Source organism: Astyanax mexicanus, unplaced genomic scaffold (assembly GCF_023375975.1).
Source record: "Astyanax mexicanus isolate ESR-SI-001 unplaced genomic scaffold, AstMex3_surface scaffold_40, whole genome shotgun sequence".
Classification (NCBI taxonomy): Eukaryota; Metazoa; Chordata; class Actinopteri; order Characiformes; family Acestrorhamphidae; genus Astyanax; species Astyanax mexicanus.
In genome coordinates this window covers 272,305-294,505 of record NW_026040050.1, presented here as the reverse complement: position 1 = coordinate 294,505, position 22,201 = coordinate 272,305, and the positions used below count along the sequence as shown (strand labels likewise).

At 39.3% G+C, this 22,201-nt stretch overlaps 1 protein-coding gene across 2 annotated transcripts in view; it reads left to right on the top strand.

Moving 5' to 3' along the window:
- celf6 (CUGBP Elav-like family member 6) overlaps positions 1-13,340 on the top strand; it is a 260,186-nt gene extending 246,846 nt beyond the window's left edge. For both annotated transcript variants that reach the window (XM_049473607.1, XM_049473606.1), the window contains exons 12-13: positions 1,776-1,924; positions 11,657-13,340. In XM_049473607.1, coding sequence (XP_049329564.1) covers positions 1,776-1,903 — 128 coding nt within the window. In that variant the 3' untranslated portion in view covers positions 1,904-1,924; positions 11,657-13,340. The remainder of the gene's footprint in view (positions 1-1,775; positions 1,925-11,656) is intronic.
- The last annotated feature ends 8,861 nt before the right edge of the window (positions 13,341-22,201 follow it).

The window sequence follows — 22,201 nt, the reverse complement described above, 5'->3', positions numbered from 1 at the left end:
TTAAAGGGTTTGTAAAAGCTGTGGTCTTATCTGTGGCCGCCATGACAAAAGCATGGCCTCTCCCCCCAAATTAAATTGGAGCTGTGTCCAGGTGATTGAATCAGCTGGCAGGCGGAAAATTTGGCCCGTCAATCAGAGAAGTGGACGATAAGGAAAGGGCAGGAGAGCAGCAGGATCATTCCGCTTCAACACGCGAGTGATAACTCCCGCACCTGTAGCAGGAACCTTAACGGGAGCAGCGAGGGGACGGTGAGCTACAGGGTCCACACCGCTGACCTGCATGCTAATGTACTGTCATTTATCCTGCAGTTCCCAGCCTTATTTAATTTTTTTATAATTTTATTTCAAAATTTTCCCATTTTCTCCTCAATTTACACGGCCAATTACTCCACTAGTGATGCCCCAACACACCAGGAGGATGAAGACTAGCACATGCTTCCTCTGATAAATGTGAAGTCAGACACCGCTTCTTTACAAGCTGCTGCTGATGCAGTATTACAGAGCAGCATCACAACACTAATGCTCGGAGGAAAGCCCAGCAACTCGGTTCTGATACTTCAGCTCACAGACGCCCTGTGCTGATCAACATGACCCTAGGAGTGATGTGGGGAGAGAGCGCCATCTACCCACCCGGAGGGAGCAGGGCCAATTTTGCTCCCTTTAGACAACTGGACTAAAATTTTGACTAATTTACAACCCCACTTCCAATAAAGTTGAGATGTTATGTAAAACATAAATAAAAGAAGAATACAATGATTTGCAAATCCCTTTCAACCTGTATTCAATTGAATGCACTACAAAGACAAGATATTTAATGTCCAAACAGATAAACTTCATTGTTTTTTGCTAATATTCACTCATTTTGAAATTGATGCTACAACACGTTCCAAAAAAAGAGTGGGAAAGTTGAGGAACATTCCACAGGTTTAAAGGTTATTGAGTCTACCTGTACGTCACCTGTTATTTAGTACACCAATGACGACTTTCTTCTTCGGTACATTTCAAACGGTTGTTCTGGCTGTAGACAATATTTGTGCAATGGTTCTCCAGACCTGTCTTCCATTGAAAATGTGTGCAGTGTCACAAAGCACTAAATACGACAACAAATATTTTAGACTATTTGTAACTGAAGTTGTACATCAAGCAAGAATGGGTAAGAATTCCGCCTACAAAGCTTAAACTACTAGTGTCCTCAATTCCTAAATCCTTATTTAGTGTTGTTAAAAAGAAAGGTGATGAAATTAACATTAAATATCTTGTCTTGTCTTGGATTTAACTAAATATAGGTTGAAAATGATTTGCGAATCATCGTGTTCTGTTTTATTTATGTTGCATTATACACAATGTCCCAACTTCATCAGAATTATGATTGTAAACGTAAAGTATTGGTGAACTGGAGAAAAGAGCACAGAGCTGTATCTTAGATATTCTAAAAGAAATCCTTATGCTGCTCAGAAACCAAAGGAACCTTCCTACCAAATGATCAGATACTACTGCTGTGAAGAGCTACAACAGTAATGCTACTAGGCGCTGTACTGATTGCACTTAAATGGCATTGTTACCTGATCGAACCTTTAAAATCTATTCAGATCATTAATTTGACCTCCATCTCTCTCTCTCTCTCTCTCTCTCTCTTCCTCTCTCTCTCTCTCTCTCTTCCTCTCTCTCTCTCTCTCTCTCTCTCTTCCTCTCTCTCCCTCTCTCTCCCTCTCTCTCTTCCTCTCTCTCTCTCTCTCTCTCTCTCTCTTCCTCTCTCAATGTGTGTTCCTTTCTAGGCTTTGTGAGTTTTGATAACCCATCCAGTGCTCAGGCTGCCATTCAGGCCATGAATGGTTTTCAAATTGGCATGAAAAGACTCAAGGTCCAGCTGAAGCGGCCAAAGGACGCCAACCGCCCTTACTGATCCACGAACATCCACATCCAGGTGAGCCCCACTCACACACTGCTCACACACTGCTCACACACTGCTCACACACTGCTCACACACTGCTCACACACTGCTCACATGCTGTATTCAGGCACTACTGGAGCTGTATTACTCTCACCAGAGGAAGAACTAAAGAAACATTTAGCATTTTTTATAAATACCCAAATACCTCAAATATTATAGTGAATATGTTATAGTGAAAAGCCTACACCAACTGTAGATTCATGCAAAATTAAACTGTGTTTTTCGCACTATAAGGCACATTTAAAATCCTTTCGTTTTCCAAAAAATCAACAGTATGCCTTATAATCTAATGCACCTTATGAATTCTATCAGTCAGGTATTAAGGAGCAGTAAAGTCACTCTGCTGAAGTACAGAGTTATTCAGGAGTTTCAGCTAAGTTTGTCAAGAACTGAGGCTGGAACAATATTAGCATTAACCGCTAACCACGCTTAGTGTTAGCTCTTTTGCCGTTCAAAGGTGAGTATTATTGGACTGCAGTCTGTGTTTTTACCGTGTTAAAACAAGCTACGTGATACAAACCGCCAGCATTACACTCAGGGCTCCTCAGTGTAGCGCTGTCGAGTAACATTTACCAGCGCTAAGTCATCCTAACCATGGCTAACTCTGCTGCTAACAGCGGCTAGTGCTGCTGCTAACCGCACTAAAATGGAAAATCAAAGCTTATTGTAAGTAAACAGAAACACTTTACTCAACCAAATAAACAGTTTTCAGGAAAGTAATTTGTGTAGATTACCATCCAGTGCTCATTTGACTTTAACATATTTTCCTTTTAAGAATTACAGTTTTGTTTACTTAGCTTAGCTTTACTTAAATTAGTTACCCCTCCACCACCACCCAGTGGCGAGACCTGCTGATTTAGAAGGAAAACATGGCAACCTTACTAGTGTTGCATAATGCACCTTATAATCCAGTGAAACTTATGTATGAAAATAGACCAGAAAATAGACACTTATTGATAGTGCGCCTGTTAATCCGGTGTTCCTTGAACCATTGCACCATTGCACAATTACAGTCCCTATAATGCATTTCTCAAATCATAATAAAGTTATTAGATTCAGAAATGTTAACTGTTGTCAGAGAACAAAACAGTGTAACAATTTCTGACAAAGAAGAACATAGTGACCAAGATCCAATCCCAAGGATTGGAATTTGTGATTTTCTTTGGTCACTTGTTCTGCCATCTGACCTGTGATTCGCACCCTCTGTTTGGAGTGTGCCTCCAACATACAGTATATGATATATGATACACAGGACAAATAAAGCATTGCTTATTTTTGTCATTTTTAATTTTAAGATTTGAGAAATGCACCATAGGAAAAAAATAGCAAACCGTAGGTTCATACCGGATCAAAGTCACTTCACATTTATTACTAAAAGGAGATAAAAATCTATTCACACTGTAGAACATACTGGATTAAGATGCCTCCAGAGTTATTAAAGGCAGTATGTGCAACTACTGCAATCAGACGAATCAGGTGAATTACAGCACTTCCACAGGTAATATTAATCCAGCTCCAGATAGAGCTTCAGTCTGCACCCTATACCCGAGGTTTAATAGCGTTCTTATTTTTTTTACTACAGAAATAGCAAGTATAACAGAAGCTCATATAAAATGCTATAGATGTCTTTGGGTAAGATGGAGGAGATTGTGTTTTCCATATTAAAAAAGTGATGTGGGAGAGAAAAAGGCAGCAGTGATCAAAACTGTGGCGCTGAGAGATTTAAAAACATTATGAAAGCAGTTGCAGTCCAGACTCCCTGAAGAGAGGAATTTTCCACGGAGCCCATGATAGACAGATGTCCTCAAATTAGAGCACTGGGAGGTTTGAGCGTTACATTGGCCCACACAGCGAGGATCTGGCAACCCACAACTCAAACTCAAAACAGACTTGTCACTGGTGTTAGCGGGAGGGTTTGTAAGAGTGCTATTGTGAGTGAGTGTAATGTGTGTGTGTGTGTGTGTGTGTGTGTGTGTGTGTGTGTGTTTTAGGGCTAACTTTCTTCATGTAGAGTCTTACGTCCTTTACACTCAGACTTTATTTTTCAGGGAACAGTTTGTCTAAGAAAAGGTCTCTGAATGTAAGTGTTCATTCCATCCTCTCGCTGCAGTCCGGTGTCCTCTTTTCTCACTGAGTGTGTGTACTTGTGCTGTTTGTTTCTATTCTTTCTATTTGCAGTGTTTTAGTTTCTTCATCTTGACATTTATAACCATTTTAATGAGCTGCTTAAAAACTTCATTAAGTGCTTCCATAATGGATAATGCTGATGACAGTTCCAAGTGAAGGGGAAAAAAGATACTCCAAAATTTGTTTTTCTTCTTTTGCACCAAACCGACCCGAAACCCAGGCAGGGCCAATCGTAGCTCAAGCTGGCCCACGTCTACGGTCAGGGGGGCAGTACAGTACCCACGGCTGTAAGTTAACACCATGGTGTCATATTGTTTTGGATGACGTCATGTGTACTGCTGTGGTTTTGAGTGGCATGACGTGCTGTTGATCTGTTGCTCTCTTTCTCTATATCTCTATATTGTGGCCATGTTTTTGGATTCTGTATTCATGGAGTGCAGTATTTTGTTTGCACCTTTGGTAGCTGGTAGCTGTTGTTCGTAAACCTGCTGACTGGTTGATTTCCATGGGATGTGAAGTTTTAACCTTTTTTGCTGTTTTAAATGTGAGTCGTGTGCTCTTGTTATTTTGCGTGTGAATATGACAGTGTATCGATATTTTGCTCTTTTCTCTATCTCTCGCTTTTTCTCCACATGGGCAGCTTTTCTTTGTGTGTAATCAAAACAAGACAATCCATCAACTCTCTCTCACTCTCCCAGACAAAGGTTGTTAGGAACCTAGGATCCTGATGCTTCCCACTGTATAACATAAAAAAATTCAACCATTTCTAACACAAGAGGCCACCCAACTATTGGTACAAGCAGTGGTTCATCTCACGCCTCGACTACAGTAATGCCAAACTAACGGGCCTCCTGGCCTGCGTAGTAAAACCAATCCAGATTATCCAGAACACAGCAGCACATCTGGTCTTCAACCAGTCAAAACCAACGGGCAAATATTTCTCCACTGCTCATTGAGCTCCATTGGCTACCAGTTGCTGCTCGTATCAAATTCAAAGCTCTTACAATCGCCTACAAGGTGATGACAGAACAGCTCCTTCCTACCTGCACTGATCACTCCTGAAGGCTTACGCTACCTCCTGCCCGCTGCGCTCCTCCAATGAACAAACATTCACACAAAGCAATCCAGACTGTTCTCATACAGAGTTCCCCAATGGTGGAACAAACTACCTTCTACTACCAGATCAGGAGAATCTCTCGCTATCTTTAATAAACTCCTGAAGACAGAGCTCTTCAAAGAGCACTTACTCTCCTAACACCTCTAACACACTAACTACTTCTAACCTCATTTCCTTCTTCCCCTTCTTGCCTGCTCTATCCCATTATTGCCCTTTAGCCTTTTATTGCCTTGAACGTCTACAGTATCTCCTCTTTTGCTAATGTGCATCATCATTGTAAATTGCTTTGGACAAAAGCATCTGCAAAATGTGATGTAATTCAATGTAATGTAATGTAATCTGATCTGCTGTTCTCCTGTATTCCTGTGTATTTATTAAGGAACGGAGATCAACTTCTCATTCATTGACTTTCTTACTGAGCAATTCTTAAGAGGACACCATGTTTGTGGCTCCAATTAAACAAACAAACCTCCTCTCTCCCAAATCGTGGTGCAAAGGCAAATGTTGACTCGGGTGTCTTCTCCCCTCCGTGCTGCTTTCTATTGTATTTACATTTGCAGCACTTTCCTGTAATTGTTTTGTTTGCCAACATGGGGATTACTTCCTGTTTACTTATTTATGAGGCTGCTAACCAATTACAGAGTGATTGTGGTGCTGCAGGCGCTGCTGTGGACCCACACGTAGTGACTATCAGCTACCCCACCTTCCTTTTCTTTCTCTCTCTCTCTCTCTCTCTCTCTCTCTCGACACTTGTGCACACATTAATAAAGAATAAACAAAGAAAATGATAAACGGTTTGGCTTCTACTAACTATACGCAGACGCAGCAAAGCCTGCTTATTCCCTGTGATTTATAGGTAGTGTTATAACTCACAGTGAAGAGCCATTATAGCAAATTAATCAAATATAATGTTAACTCTATTACAGTGGATTAAGATTTAGTACAGAGTAATTACATCGGCCTTGCTGATCACTAACTAACAAATGTATATAAATGTATGAGACCTCGTTTACACTGCAGAATCAGGATTTTATCTGGATGAGGTGAAGCCACGTAAATGTAAATGCAAACACATAATTGGTCAGAGCTGTCTGGTGCAGAAGTAAGAAAGTAAATAAGGTGAAAAGATTCTGTGTTCCAGCGCGTAAATCTGTTTAGTGTGAAGATGCTTTAGCACAGAAGTACTCATAGTAAATGGAGTCGTGGGCTGCAAAGCAGTGAACACAGCACAGACTGTGTGTGTAAACAGCATGGAGCAGAAAGAACAGTGTTTGTTCATAGCTGTGGTAATTACAGTTAACTGGCTGATATGTCAGATTAAACTGCACCTTATCACCTCCTCTAGCTGTTCTTGGTTCGGTTGTTTTGTTCCGAGTTCAGAGTCTGTTTTAACCAGACCAAATAGTGTTGGTGTGAAAACGCCCTTAAATACATACAAATCCGATCACCTATGTAAGTTGGCCCATACACATCTCCAGGACTTGTGCAACAACCAAAACTCTTCTAAATACAACCAAAACTAGAAGCAAATGTGTACAAAAACCTGCCCCACCTAGTTAGCATCACTGCGTGCTGAGAATGATCAGTCACCTAATTAATACCTGGTCTGGGATGATCCTATGGGTCCTGACAACATATAGTATCTCCCAGAAGCAGTGTTGGGCACATTACTTTGAAAAAGTAGTTAGTTATAGTTAATAGTTACTTATCCAAAAAAGAAACTCCTGAGAGAGAAACTAACTGAGTTACTCCACTATAAAAGTAACTAGTTACCAGTAAAAGTAACTATTGTGTTACTTTCGTGATACTCGCCCTGTACTATACTGGTTCCTACGAGACGACATACATCATAGAATTGGTGGATGTTAGAGATCATGCACTCCTCCACCTTCCGCTGGAGGATGCCCCACAGGTGCTCAATTGGGTTTAGATCTGGAGACGTGTTTTGCCAATCTATCTCCTTTACCCTCAGCAGTTTTGATTCTGGAGGTGTGTTTGCGGTCGTTTTATTTTAGAAAAGTGCCATGCGGCCCAGTTTAATCTGTCTATTTTTTAAACCAACCTCTGCATATGAACCAAGATAAGAACATGTGGACTCAATCTCTTTTGTTAAATAGTAAATGCTTTTAAATACCTATAACAAGATACCCCTCTTTTAAGTGCAGTCAGCCAAACTTACACTGTATTTACTATTAGCATATCAAGTCAGTGAAGCTAGCTAACAAACATCACTAACCACACAAAACAGCCAACAGAGCAGACCACGTTTAACCACCACAAAAAGTACAACAGCAAAAACCATCTTGAGAGACAATGCACAGAACAATACAGAAGCCCTGCACAATGATGCATTTCCAAGTTAAGCTGGAAAGACTGGTGATCACTCGTTCTGAGGTGATCGATGATTGGTTTCTCATCTGTATTTAACCATCAGATGCATGCAGCAATAATGTACCAGACAAGCTACATTCATTGAGAAATGAACTGAAATTAGTCGTTAAGCTGCTGTAGAGTGGCACTGGAGTTATTTATAGAGCAGCTGTGTTTGTGGCGTGCAGTTATGCTGTAGATCTCCTTGCCTTTGAATTACTGCGGCTTGGTGGAGCTGGAACATCTATAATCTTTTTACACAAAGCCCTGTGTCTGAAGCAGAACGCAAGCTAGCCATGTTTATATCTCCTTTTAAAATGCTTGATTATCAACTTTTAACAAGCGTATGTTGCAGAGGAATGGAGCTGCACTAATGGATGTGAGACAAGTTGTTTGTGCTAAAAGAAACTTTTTTGTACTTTTTTTAAACTCATATTTTTACGCTCATCAACCTATAAGTCTGTGTGCATTTCCATGCTTTCCTGAAGCACATAAATTTACAAGCTAGGACATCTGACAAAAAAAAATACAGTTATTATTGCCAACAAAAAAGTGCAGGAAACTTATTTCAGTGAAAGTCATGAAGTTACTGTAACTAAGCATTTTGAGGAATGCAAAAACAGCTGAAACAGACATCAGAACACGCTTTAATCTGGGTTTGCAAGAAAAGTATACAGACCATATCATCCTGACAGGAGAGTAAGACTGCTGTGTGTTAAACCTCTAGGAAACTTTTGTGGGTTGTTTGAAAGAATAAAAATAATAAAAAGTTAGGTCGAGAAAGTTAAGTTTATTTTAGTGTTGACGTGTGCTTTACAAATTTAACACAATATTAATAAAAACAATAGCAGCACATAGTTAAAAATCTTAAATGGAAAATTAAAAAGATTGAAAAAGTGTAAAAGGGAGCAGAACTGAAATTAACATTTTTGGCATGTGTGATCGTCTTCTATATTTATTTTGCAATTTTTAGGAATAAAGTGCAGCTATAATGTTTGTCTAGTGTTTTAAGAGGTTTGCAGCATATATATTGTGGAAAATAAGGGAGCATGGATGGTGTCATGTATCATGAGATTTTAGCCAATAACCTCCTTCCTTCAGTAAGAGCACTGAAGATGGGTCATGGCTGGGTCTTCCAGCATGACAATGACCAGAAACACACAGCCAGGGCAAAGGAGTGGCTTTGTGATGCTTTATGATAGTTGGTTGAATTTCTTGTCTTTGTGTTTGAGAGCATCAGTTGTAAAGTAGTGAAGAGGTAGAGTTACAGGTATACAATGAATATGTGAGTAATTATGAAAAGCAAGAACTGCTCAACTAGGTAACAAAATATATCTGAAACATTTTAGAATCTTAAAATTATAGTCAAGTTCAGTCACAAAATCCATCAAAAATGTTATGATGAAACTGGCACTCATCAGGGTTGCAAAAGAGTTTTCTCTGTTGCAAAGGATAAATTTATCAGAGTTACGAGCGGCAAAACCCACAAGTTAACAAACAGCTCCCCAAATAAGAGCACCTAAATGCTTCATGAGGTTTGTTCAACACTTTTAAGTTACTACATGATTCCTTATGAAGTACATGTTTCTTCATAGTCTAGACCAAAACTGTGCAGTAATCAATTTGCAGTCGCCTTTTAATTAAAAAATATATGCACTGCAAAAAGTATTGTCATGCTGTCTTTGGATTGGTCACTGTGAAAGGGATTTTGACAGTCTGCAGCGATAGGTCAGATATTTTTGTAATCAGTGATCTCCCATCAAACTGTCTTCATCTCATCTGCTGGACCTGCACATTATTTTTTACACAAAGCTGCCTGACTGATGTACACTGTGGACACAGACGCTTCATCAGTTTAAATGAAGTGTTAGACAAGCGCCGTTATACAGTGTTTACCCTGCATGACACATCAAGATCAACACCAGCAGATGACATGTCTCTCCAAACCATCACTGATCATCAGTAAATTTTACATTTCATTTGTAAATGAAGGGAGCAGAGTCTGGAGGAAGAGTGGAGAGACACACAGCCCAAACTGCTCGAGGTCTAGTGTGAAGTTTCCACCAATCAGTGATGGTTTGGAGAGACATGTCATCTGCTGGTGTTGATCCACTGTGTTTTATTATCAAGCCTAAAGTCAGTGCAGTTTTGTTTTCCCACAAAATCTTACAGCACTTCATATCTTACAGCTTCCCTCTGCTACTGACAACTTTTATGAAGATGAGGATTTCATTTTCCAGCAGGACTTGGCACACTGCCTATACTGTCAAAGGACCAATTGGTCTTATATAATATTCTAATTTTATAATTATACACTGATTTTTGGGTTTTCACTGGCTGTAAGTCATAATCATCAAACATTAAACAAATAAACGCCTAAAACAGATCACTCTGTGTTTAATACATCTATATAATACTATATGACTTTCATATTTTAAACTGAATCACTAAAATAAAGTAACTTTTCAATGAGATTCAGATTTTTTGGGATGCACTAGTACTATATATATATATATATATATACACAATATAACAAAGACACAATTTTTTCTGCCAACAACAAACATTGTGATTGGTAGAGGTCATCATGATGCATTCACTATAGTAAAAGCGAGAGAGAAAAAGGTGTAAAAGTTTCGCTTTGAGTTTCTTTTCTGCTGGTTTCTTCTTCATTAAGTCTATATAGACAGACTCAGAAGATCCTTTATTCCAAGAGCCTTCAGACTCTTTAACTCCTCCCACCAGGGACGGGATGCTGCTGCCGACTGAGTTTTATCCAGTCACACCACATGGACATTATTCTACCGCTTAATTATTTATATTAACACTTCCCCAACCTCACTTACATTCAAGTACACTTTACTCATGATTGGGTATTCACATATTCACTTTTTTCCTAGAACTATATTTGTTACAGATGCATATTTATATTTCTATGTCACATCAGTCACTTTTATAATCAGTCATTGCACTTTGCACTGTTAATTATTTAATGACCATTAGCAACATCTACTGCACTGCTCCGTTTACAGATCTTTATCTTGTATAGTAAGTTTCTATCTGATTCTTTCTATCTGTCCATCCATCCATCTATATGATAGCGGTTGTGTTTCATTTGAACTATTGGCTGAACTGCCCCTGTGATTTCCGTGATTTATATGTGCAGAACAAAATATTGACAAAATAAACACACTTCAAGGCAAAACACTCCTTTGTTATTCATATCCATGATATAAATCATCATTTAGCATGAATACGCCTAAAGGTAGTTTAGGTTTGGGAGTTTGCTTCATGGCTGGGTGTGTGTTAGTTTTGGGTGAATAAAAGCAGATTTGGAGTTTGGGTTTTTCTGTGTTTTGGTTATTTAGGATTCTCTTTTAACATACTGTAGATCCCAACAGTAATTGAGGGTTTATGGTTTAAAGTTTCTGTATACCGAATTCTCGGTATACATCTCGGTAACATCTTAAGGACCATATACAGCACCAGTGCAAGGTTCGGACACATCTACATGTTCTACATGTATCTTTGAGGACAGATCTGCAGACTCTTGGTGAGATTTTAATCTCAGTGTCTTCATGAGGGAGAGTCACCTGGAATAGTTTTCTCAGCATCTTGAAAGAAGGAGTTTCTGGAGGTGCTGAACAATAGTTGCTGCTTTTCCTTCACGCTGTGAAGCTCCAGCTCATCCCAATTAAATCACCTCAAATCACCATCTCATATCATCAGGTTTAGATCAGGAGATTAATGTGGTGTTTAATTGTGTCTGTGTCTTTAATATTAATCTATAATTTAGAAAATACTTTAAATTAAGAAATAACTAAAGAAAAACAGAGAATATATTGAGAACTTTTGACTGGTACTGTAGATAAATAACGTCACAGAGGCTTTGGGCTCCCGGCAGCTATTGCGTGACTCTCTTCACTTTATTTTCTGTGGGTGTTTTTCTCAGTGTTGTCTGTGTGTAAAACTCTCACTAAAGCTTGAGTGTGCAGAAAAAACAATGTACTTTATTCACGTTTTCGTCCCCCCGCTCTTCTTCCCTCTTCTCCTCTGTTTTCTCCCCCTCCTCCCCTCTCTCCTTCCCTCAGGATGAAGGACTACAACACCTTATTTCCACAAGTGCAGTATAAGTACAAAAGACTTCTTCGCTCTGCCACATATCATGAAAGAAGAGTGGTCCCTTGAATCTGCGGGAAAATCGCCAAGAGATTTTAGACTGGGTGACGGAAGGAACAAGGAGGATTTCTTTCTTGGCTAAATGTTTTCTTTCTCTCTCTCTCTTTTTTTTCTTTCTTTCTTTTCGTTTTTTAGCTTTGGCATCTGCGGAAGCAGAAGTTTTGCAGAACTTTTTTGCTGCTGTTTTTTAGACGAGATGGAGAAAAATCTTCATAGACACATTATGCTCAAAGCATGCATACACAGATATACAATCACACACACACACACACACACACACACTTACACAACATACCCTTTGCACTTAGGCAGACATGCATAAAAAGAAATGCACTTCAGAAACACATTTTAAAAATCCTCATGTAAATACTGATGTCTACTCACAACATGCATACACATACATATACAAAAACACACACGTATACATACATATACTTACACTCACACACACACACATATACACATACACACCAGCCTGCTGCCATTTTGGTTTTTGTGCCTAAACAGGTGTTGTGGTCTGCCAGAAAGCTCTGGAGAGATGGAAGAGAGAACTGTAATCCAGGATTATTTACATGCATCATTCCTTAGGAAATAGGGACCAAAGGACTACATGCTTTTTAAAAGAATATAAATATATAAATATATAAATATATACATATATATTTAAAAAAAAACTCTTACCTTGTAGCTGCAAGTATTACGATTACAAATAGTAGTAGTTCAAAGAAATAATTAAGTCAGTATCCAGTGGCCTATGTGAGGTGAATATTAAAGGAAATATTGATTCTAAAGAAGCAGAAGAAGAAGAAGAAAAAAAATGAGGGGATAAAAAAGAAAAACGAAAAAATATATGAAAAAAAAAATAATGATGGGGGCTGACAGTTTGCTCTGGCTGCTGTTTTTGGCACCGGAAAGTAGTTTAGAAACGTAGATAATAGCCGTAGATTTGCTAATTTTTGCTGTTTTTTTAAACAAGAAGAAAATACTTGAACTTGTAAAGAAAGGAGGAAAATGTACAAAAAAGAAACAATATGGACACAAAATGGAGAAAAACACACACACAAAAAAAAATCAACAGTAACAACGACGAAAAAAAATAATTCCAAGCCTCTCTCCAGAAGATCAAGAACATATTTAACCAACGGACAAAACAGCTCATCACAATCCCTTCACCACGCCATCCAACAGCTACTGCTCGGACAGAACTGTTCAGAAGGGAAACCGCAGAGAGAGAGGAAAGAAAGAGAAAGCAAACAAACAAACGTAAAAGAAGCGTCTAAAGTCTGTACTTGACAGGGTGCAGGCTTCCCATAAGCCTTTTTGTTCAAGCGACAATCCACTGTAAAGACCAAGCTACTGGATACGGTGTGTGTACTCTCTTCTTTTCTTTAAGCTTTTTTTTTTTGTACTATGACAGGGAGAGTGCGCTATCTAGACACTTATCTCACCGTCGCTCCTGCAGTGAGGAGAAGGGTGGTCCTCAGAGAGCGGACTTAATGAAGTGAGGGACGGAGGAAGAGGACGAGGGAGTCGATAGCTACAGAAACTGCCAAACGCAAAACGAGACTTGGTAATCGAGAAGTAACGACTGCAGTGACTTTTTTTTCTAAGTGTGAAACGAATCCATTTGAAGCAACACCATGACGATCTGGGGAGGTCTGCTGAAGCCATTGCAAAACTTAGTGGAGCGCTTGAGGTACCAACAAATGTGTCTTTTCTCTTTTGCAGATGTATCCAGAACTTTTATGGTAAAAGGCAAAAAAAAACACACACACACACAAATGCACTCACAGCATTAACAGCTGAAAGCTTTTAGTCATTAAGCTTCGTTGTAATCCGATGTAAATGCAACACTATTAATATGCTCTCTCTAATACATCTATTACCATAAACCTGGAGAAGGACAACAGCAGTCTGAACTACACCCAGCCTGTATTGCACTCAAAGCTGAAACATCGTCAATTATCTGAAGTTCTGACGAGTAGGGAACGTGCTCCTGAACATAATCAGAGGTTTGGGGTTTATGTCCATGATTGTACTCCTTTAAACAGTCACAGTTTTCTATATTACCTGCAATGCTGCCAACCCACTCTGATATACATATACATATATCTTTTTTCATTTTAAGAGATTTTAACTATTGTTTTCTTCATACAGTGAATTTTCTCATTTACACAGTAAAGCTGTGTATTTTAATCACACTCTGAAAAGAAATCATACTTGGAAAGTGAAAACGTTTTGAATACATCTTTAAATTATTTTCATAAATAATCTCAAAAACAGAAAAGACTATAAATAACTTTTGATTCTACATTTTAAAAATCTGATTTTTGAGACTCAAGTCAAAGCATAGAACATGTCTTTACATTACAGTTAAGATGACGTTAGCATAATCATGAGTCATTCTTCTCATACTCATTTCTCATTTGCAAATATGATTCTCAACAGAATGCGATTGCACAAGCATTTTATTTCTGGCGTCTTCTTTTGTAAACCAGTATCATTGTTTTTAAAAGTAAGGCTTGAACCAAAGCATGTTTTAACACTGTTTTATTCCATAACATAATTTATATTCGTTTAGATATCATAGTTGCTTTGCTGTGGCCTAAATTTGCTATTTCTGCTTGGTTTGTTTTCACACAGGGGAAAAATAAAAGTGCACCAAATTGTGTCTCAACAAGGGCCCTATTGTACACCCTGCTCAAGGCTATCTTCTACTTTACACCCACTTTAACAGTTTTACAACTTGCACCCACACTGTTAACAATAGCATTGGAGTTTAGGAATAAATCTACACTGGGCGTGGTGGTCTAGAAGTGGGGTGTTATCAGGTACATTTCTGGCAGAGCACAAACCTAATATTTAACTTAACAATAAACAGAATAAATAAAGCTTAGATCAACATCCTCTTCTGAGACGCACAAATATTAATAAAGAGAATTAGTTCATGGCGTATTGTTTATTGTTTATTGGTGCACTATAGAACGATAAATAGGGCCCCAAGCCACTCAGTCACACCAGTCTGGAGTGGGAACAGAAGAGTAAATATAGAAAGACGGTAGTGTGTTCCGAAGGAAACAGCAGAGATGGTATTTATTCAGATATGTCGTAATTACTTTCTCAATATAGCAGGGTAACACCAGGCTATGGGCATCTTTAAACTCAAGCTTTGAATTAGAAAAGCCTAATTTAACCAGACTAAAAGGTTCCTGTCGTAAAGTCCCCTACCAAGTTGAATAATCTCATAATATTTAAGCAATAATACACAAGAGGGAGTGCCAATATTACATGTTATATCACGAACCTCAAGTGTATTTTTCACCACAGTTACATTATCACTGTTTATTTAAAAATGTTGAGTTAAACAGGACGAGAAAGTGTTTGGTTATAAAAACTCCACGAGTTAAAATAGTTCCATAGCTGCTCTGTTTGTAGCTGCACTGTAAGCTCTGCATTATCGGCCATTTCAGTCAAAATTGTTGAAATCTAAGCTAACTGTAAATAAACGTAAGCGCTTTAATCACCCAAAGAGAGAGGAATCTGTGTAGATTAAAGTGCAGCGCTCGTTTAACTGAAAGAAAATTTAATTAACAAGTCTTAACCTGATACTGGTGGCTGATAATGTGTTTAATAATGTGTATTTTCGAATCACTGGGCTTATATATTTGTGGAACCTCGTCTTTGCCTGCGCCGCCTATTGGAGACATGGCGTTTCTGCACTGTGCCTCTATAAGATCCAGCGGCTCCCAGTGGTGTTTAATGGCATCCCTTTTTTGTTTGTACTTGGCTTGTAAGCGCTGCATCGTGGCTAGGTTTCCTGTATGTAGCGGAATAATACATGGAGAGCTTCAGTTACAGTGCATTACCAATCACATTGCAGGGTCGGTTGCTGTGGTATAATATGAGATTTATTTACACTTGGTGTAGTATCAGTGGGTGACATCTCTTCCTTTCTTTATGGCAGACTAGGTAGGGTTTAATATCCAGAGTGAACAAACACAATTTCTAACACTGTTCTGTCCGGCCTTTGTCTTCTTAAACATGATTTAAAGTACGTTGTTTTAGGTAAGGGTGTCAGCTGTCAATTTAGAGTTTTAAATTTTATTTGTAAAACGATAAGATTTATTGACGTTTTCACTTCCCAAGGCATTATTTTTTGCTGGTCACTGATGAGAAAATGTACGTTTGGAGGCCAAGAACACTGCTGAACACAGACATGAACATAAACCTGCTAAATTCACTTCTCCTGCACACTGTAGTCCTGTGTCCTTGGGCGTGGGCAGGCTGAAAGCTTCAGTGAACCAGATAAAGGGCTGAGTGTAGAGGGGTGGGCAGGAAATCGTGGATGTCAACAACCAAACCTGACCTCTAAGCTTCGATGCCAGCATATCAAACCTTGCTTTTATCCTTTAACGTCAAAGTTCCCTCGAGGATTCCCAAAGGACCAAAACCATGCAATTCTAATCTGCTGCCTCCCCTTGCCAAATGAAATTTGTCCTTCCTGCCTGCTTGAAGTTGACTGGGTTGATTGATTTTAATGAGGAAACTGGGCATTGTTTGACACTTAAGGCCAGCCTGCTCACGCCTGGAGACCTGGAGATTTTTTTGTTTTAGTTTTAGTTTTATATGTAATGTGTGTTACTTTCCTATACTTCTGTTCACAAAGTAATTTTGTACCAAACACCAGAGCTTCACAGAAGCAACAAATGAGTGTTAAGCTGTTTTGCTTTAACTGATGCCTGACTAAAAGATTAGAAGTAGATTTCAGTTATTGATTTTGATTTGGTTTTCCAAGGTTTTAATCTCTGTACATACTTTCAGTGTTTTGTTTTGTAATCCTTCCCAGTAAAAAGGTACTATAGGTTTGCTGGAGTATTACATGATACAACCTTAACAATTTGCACTAGTTACGACCTCAGTACTTGCCAATGATTTATTCAGTCTTACTAGAAGATAGAGCATCTGAATAACAAGCATTTGTAACACTTAAAACCATTCCCACTTATCATTTTTTATTATCATGAGTATAAAGTCAACTCAACTTAAGGTTTAGGGTTGCAGAGCTTTCTTTCTTTCCTGCAGGAAAAAAAAACATGTCAAAAGCAGATTTTAAAAAGTGCCAAACAGTATTTAATCTGAACGCCTGCTTTTTCTTTTCTTTTTTTTGAGTTGTGTCTGTCGAACAGGCTCGGTCATTATTATCTCAGCGCTTAACTGTACCTCTCTCTGCCTTTTTATCTGAGGGCCTTTGTTCAACAAAAACTCCAATTCATGCAACATTGCTCCTTTTTGTTGTAGCTTTAAATGTGGACATCTGGGAAGCACACGTATTATTAAGCACTGGAAGAAAATTTGGTGAAGCACAGAATAAAAAAGGCTACTTTAATGCCCACAAACGCTGCCCTACTTTGCCCATCACGGACTGCCTCAAATTGCCATGAGAGACTTTCCAGTTTATGGCACTGGTTCTTATTTGTTGCAGAAATATGCAACACAATAGGAGGACGCACCAATACAGTCTGAAACAGGTAAATGCAAACGCCTTGGTTTAATTTTCTTTTTTTCTTTTCTTTTTTTTCAAATTGCCATCCGACAATGATGTCTGCAGCAAAACGGACTGTTTTCCATCAAGAACTGCATTAGGGTCTTAAGGAAGCAGCTGTCAGAAATGTCCCCACACTGCGACATCTTCTATTGTGTGTTTTTATTCCTGTCGCCCGCATTGCCTCATTTTATTTCATCTCTCGTCTGCGGAGGGAGGAAGCTGTTCTTTGTGTCAGGCCGAAATCAGGCCAGGAACCCCTGCTAAGTGTTCGGATTAAAGTGCCATATTCCTATAGCCTTTGCAGCGGAGATTGGAGGAACACGTGTTGGAAGGCTAAATTTAACTGTGTTAAATCAAGAGTGCTGTTTCAACAAGGCTTATTGTGCTAACACCCGAGAGAGGACGAAGTTGGTGCGATACACAGGGGGAAAAAATAACGTGGAAGAAGGCGAACGTGTGGGTCTTGTTGTTATTGGGTCAATCTGTTTGGTAAAAATGCTGGAGCCTAGGTTTACTGTATAGGAAAGAAAATATACACAGTGTCTTGCAAAGGATTCACACCCCTCAAACTTTTTTTACATTTTGTGAACCTTACAACCACAAACTTAAATGTATTTTATTGAGATTTTAATTGATCAACCGACACAAAATAGGAAATCATTGTGAAGTGGAATGAAAATGATACATAGATTTAAAAAATGTAATCAAATAAAAAAAAAAATTGTGACGATTCAGAAGTATTAATCAATACTTTCTTGAGCCAGCTTTCACTGCAGTTACAGCTGCACGTCTTTTGGGGTTTATCTCTACCAGCTTGACGCATCTAGAGACTGAGATTTTTGCTCATTCTTCTTTATAAAACAGCTCAAGATCAGCCAGGTTGGATGGAGAGCGTCTGTGAACAGAAGCTCAGTGGTATTTAGGTCAGGACATTGACTGGCTCATTCTGACACATGAATATTCTTTAATCTAAATTATTCCACTGTAGATCTGGCTGTATGTTTAGGGTCATCGTCTTGCTGGAAGGTGAATCTCCTTCCCAGTCTAAAAGTCAAAAGATGCAAGTCTTTTGCATCTTTCTTCAAGGATTGTCCTGTATTTAGCTCCATCCATCTTCCCATCAACTCCGACCAGCTTCTCTGTCCCTGCTAAAGAAAAGCCATATTTGTGGAGTGCACGATTTATAGTTGTCCTGTTGACAGATTTCACACCTGAGCTGTGGATTTCTGCAGCTCCTCCAGAGTGATCATGGGCCTCTTGGCTGCTTCTCTGACTAACGCTCTCCTTGCTCGATCTGTCATTTCTTGGTAGGTTTGCAGGTGTAGAATACTTTTTCTTTATTTGTGGATGATGGATTGATTAAACAGTGCACCCTGGGATGCTCCATGCTTGGGATATGATTTTATAATCTAACCCTGCTTTGAACTTCTTCTCCACAATTTTATCTCTGAGCTGTCTGGTGAGCTGCTTGGTCTTCATGATGCTGTTTGTTCACTAGTGTTTCTCTAACAAACCACTGAGGCCTTTACAGAACAGCTGTATTAATATTGAAATATGGAAACTACACACAGCTGCACTCTATTAACTTATTCAGTGACTTCTGAAGGCAATTAACTCAACTGGGTTTTATTTAGGGGGTTTAGAGTAAATACTTTTGATTGATCACACTTTTCAGATTTTTATTTTATAAACAAATTTAAAACAATTTTTTGTGACTTTTCATTTCACTTCACAATTATGTGCTACTTAGTGTTGGATTATCACTTAAAATCTCTATAAAATACATTTGTGTAATATAACTTTGTGGTTGTAAGGTTGTAAGTCGTTCATATATATATATATATATATATATATATATATATATATATATATATATATATATTTCCAAGCTGGTCATAAAGGCAGCTAGTGGTTGTAATAAATCTGCTTCCACAATGGTTTCCAACCTGGTAGATGGATGTAGTAGTTGTACATTAAAGGCAGCACTTCTGCCCCTTTTCTACACGCCAAATCCTGTTGTCCTAGAGATGAATGTGGACTTAGTTAAGCGAAAAGAGAGAAAGGGGTGGGGGAGGTGGGGGTACCATGTGCTCATCTTCATTCCCCCTGAGGCTTTACTGCTCTCCCAAAAATAGCAGTGATTGTCAAGGAAAGGAAGTGAAATGTAATTGACTGAAAGTGGAGAGATAATTAAAGGAACCTGTTGGACAGCAGGAGGAAAAATGAACGACTCTATTCGTTTTGGAAAAAAAAGACAAAAGAGAAAAAGAACAGACCCTCGCCTTGCAGTTTTTTAATGCGGCGGTCTTCTTTTCTCAAAAAAGAGAACCAAAGGTGTGTTGTACGCGTGCAGACGACGAGGGCGTGGCAGCGCGCCACAGGCTGGAGGAAGCGTGTACACTTACACTGCACACTGAAGTGCCACAAGTCCAACTTCAGTACTCAGGGCATCAGATGAAATGATGTCAAGACTTGTGGGACCTCGGTTAGGTCTGAGTCACACTGATAGAGGGCAATGGATTCTTCAGGCAGGCGGCAGAACGGAGGAAGATCATCATCATCATCATCATCATCATCATCAGGAATCAGGAGCTTTTATTTATCAGCCGGTCGTGGCATTTCGAACGCATCAAAGGAAATGCTTTTGATCTTCCCAGAGAAGCGAAGAAGAGTGATGGGGGTTCGTGGGGGTTTGTGGGGGTTGAAGGAGGGAAATTGAAGAGGGGGTCGGGGTGGGGGGGGGGTGAATGAATGCGCAGCCAATCACAGAATACATGCAATCAGGTTTGACAGTGAAATCCAAGCGAAAATCAGAACGATGCAAAGACAGACAGACAGACAGACACTTTTATGTCTTAAAGAATAAAAAAAAAGAAAATGAGAATAAACCTAAAATAAAGAACTGGAATAAACTCGCAGACACTGTACAGAGACTTCATACTCTCCGTTAGTTTAGTTCAGCTGCATTGACCATGATGTCAGTAAAATGTGAATACACAGCTGCAAAGGGGAATATTGAGCGTGGGCGGGTAGGTGGGAGGGTTTTATGGTATTAAGGGATTTGGGGTTGGGTAGCTTTTATTTATTTATTTATTTACCTGCTCTAAACTTTTCAGTATTTGACCGAACTGTAAATTATGCTCCCGAATTTAGTTCTCTGTAGACGTAGGCCAAATGTAAAAAAGACCCTCCACCAAGACGCAGTAAAGAAGTTAATAAGGGTTTTACTGTTTACACTTATAAACACTCATATTCTGAGATTAAGGACGGCTGAATGGAGGCGCTGAGGGCTGATAGATTCATTTACAGAGCGAAGGTCGGACCCTCCCTGCAGTCTGCTGAGAATCTGGTGTAGATGACGGCGCGCACACACACACACACACACGAACACACACGCACGCGCGCAGCTACTCGTGTTAAATGCAGTGTGACTGTGTCTCTGGAGGGTAAAGGGTGGAGGGTGATAGCATATGTGTGTACATTCAATTCAAGCACAGGTTGCGTTAGCAGGTGTTTCGGTCATAATCTGCCTTGAGACCCAGCCAGGTGAGCAGAGGTGTGGGGTGTGAGCTAAGTGTGTGTGTGTGTATGTGTGTGTGTTGACGACACACACCTGCGTGCCAAAACGAAGCAGCCCACCGTCTCTCTTCTACAGCAGCGTTCACCTCTTTACTACAACCCGTGCTATTTCCACCTGAACACGACCTGTAAATATAATATAGCGTATTTTTCAATTCTGTTTCTTCTTTCTACCAAACGTGAGAAATGACGATCGAACACGCCGCAGGAAAAAAAAGGAGATATATTTCAGGAGAGGAGAGGAAATAATTTATGAGATGATTTTTTTATGTTCCTGATGTTCAGATGAATTTTATATGTGGTAAGAAAAAAAAGCATTTATTTATTGTGTGTTCTGTATGTTTTATGTTTTTTATGCTTTAAAGTTGGGGATGACCTCGTTTGTGGAAGGATTTACTCTGATGTGCTTTGATGGCACGACTTCAAGAGATTCAAGTAAAGCGAGAGCAAATTTAAACCTGTGCGCGAAACCGTTGAGTAAATGATGTAAGGATGAGAACGGATATGTTTTAGGGAGATGTTTAAAGACAGATCCGTGCTTCATCTTTCATTAACAGAGTCAATCTTGCTCTGTGGGACTGCTCTCGACTCTTTTCATCCCTTTTTAGAACATCTCAAATATTTGAAACCAGATGTTTGCCTTGAAACCTTTCACAGTCTGGAATCGTTGCTTCAGTCTTCAGTGTCTCCATTGTCTGGTCTTGTCTTTTCTTTTGTGTATGAGTTTTAAATGAAGAGAGAAAATTAAGTAGAAAGATTTGCTATTCTCTTCTGCTTCAGGTGACGTTGTAAAAAGAAACGACACGAGGGAGCCGACTTGAACATCATTTTTCACAGCTCACTCCTCTCGCATGTTTATGACTGTGAGTTATTGGAACGCAGTCGAGCTGTCAGTCGCCGAGAGAGAGCGGCTGAACAGAGAGAATGGCTTTCCTGATTTGGTGTTCATTGATGGTGCAGATGCCAAACACTGAGGGATGTTTGCCTTAAATACAACACGTTTTCTCTAGTAATGCTACCTAGACATCAACCATGCCACTCCACTTTATCACAGGCCCGTGTTTTTCTGTGTGGCTGTGTGAGGCCTCCACGCCGGAGCTTTGCCGAGGCCCCTCGAGGTTTCCAAGTCATTAATGTAATGCCATTGCGAGGACCAAACTCAACCAAGGTGTAAAACGTTCGAAGCAATTCAACATGCCAATTTGTCTTTGACTCAGACGAGAGGAAGAAATTGTGTTTTCCAAGAAACAAAAGAGACCATCACATTCCCAGCTTTATGTTAATACTTTTATCTCCATTCATTTTGACTTGTATTTCATTTTCTTTTTTTTTC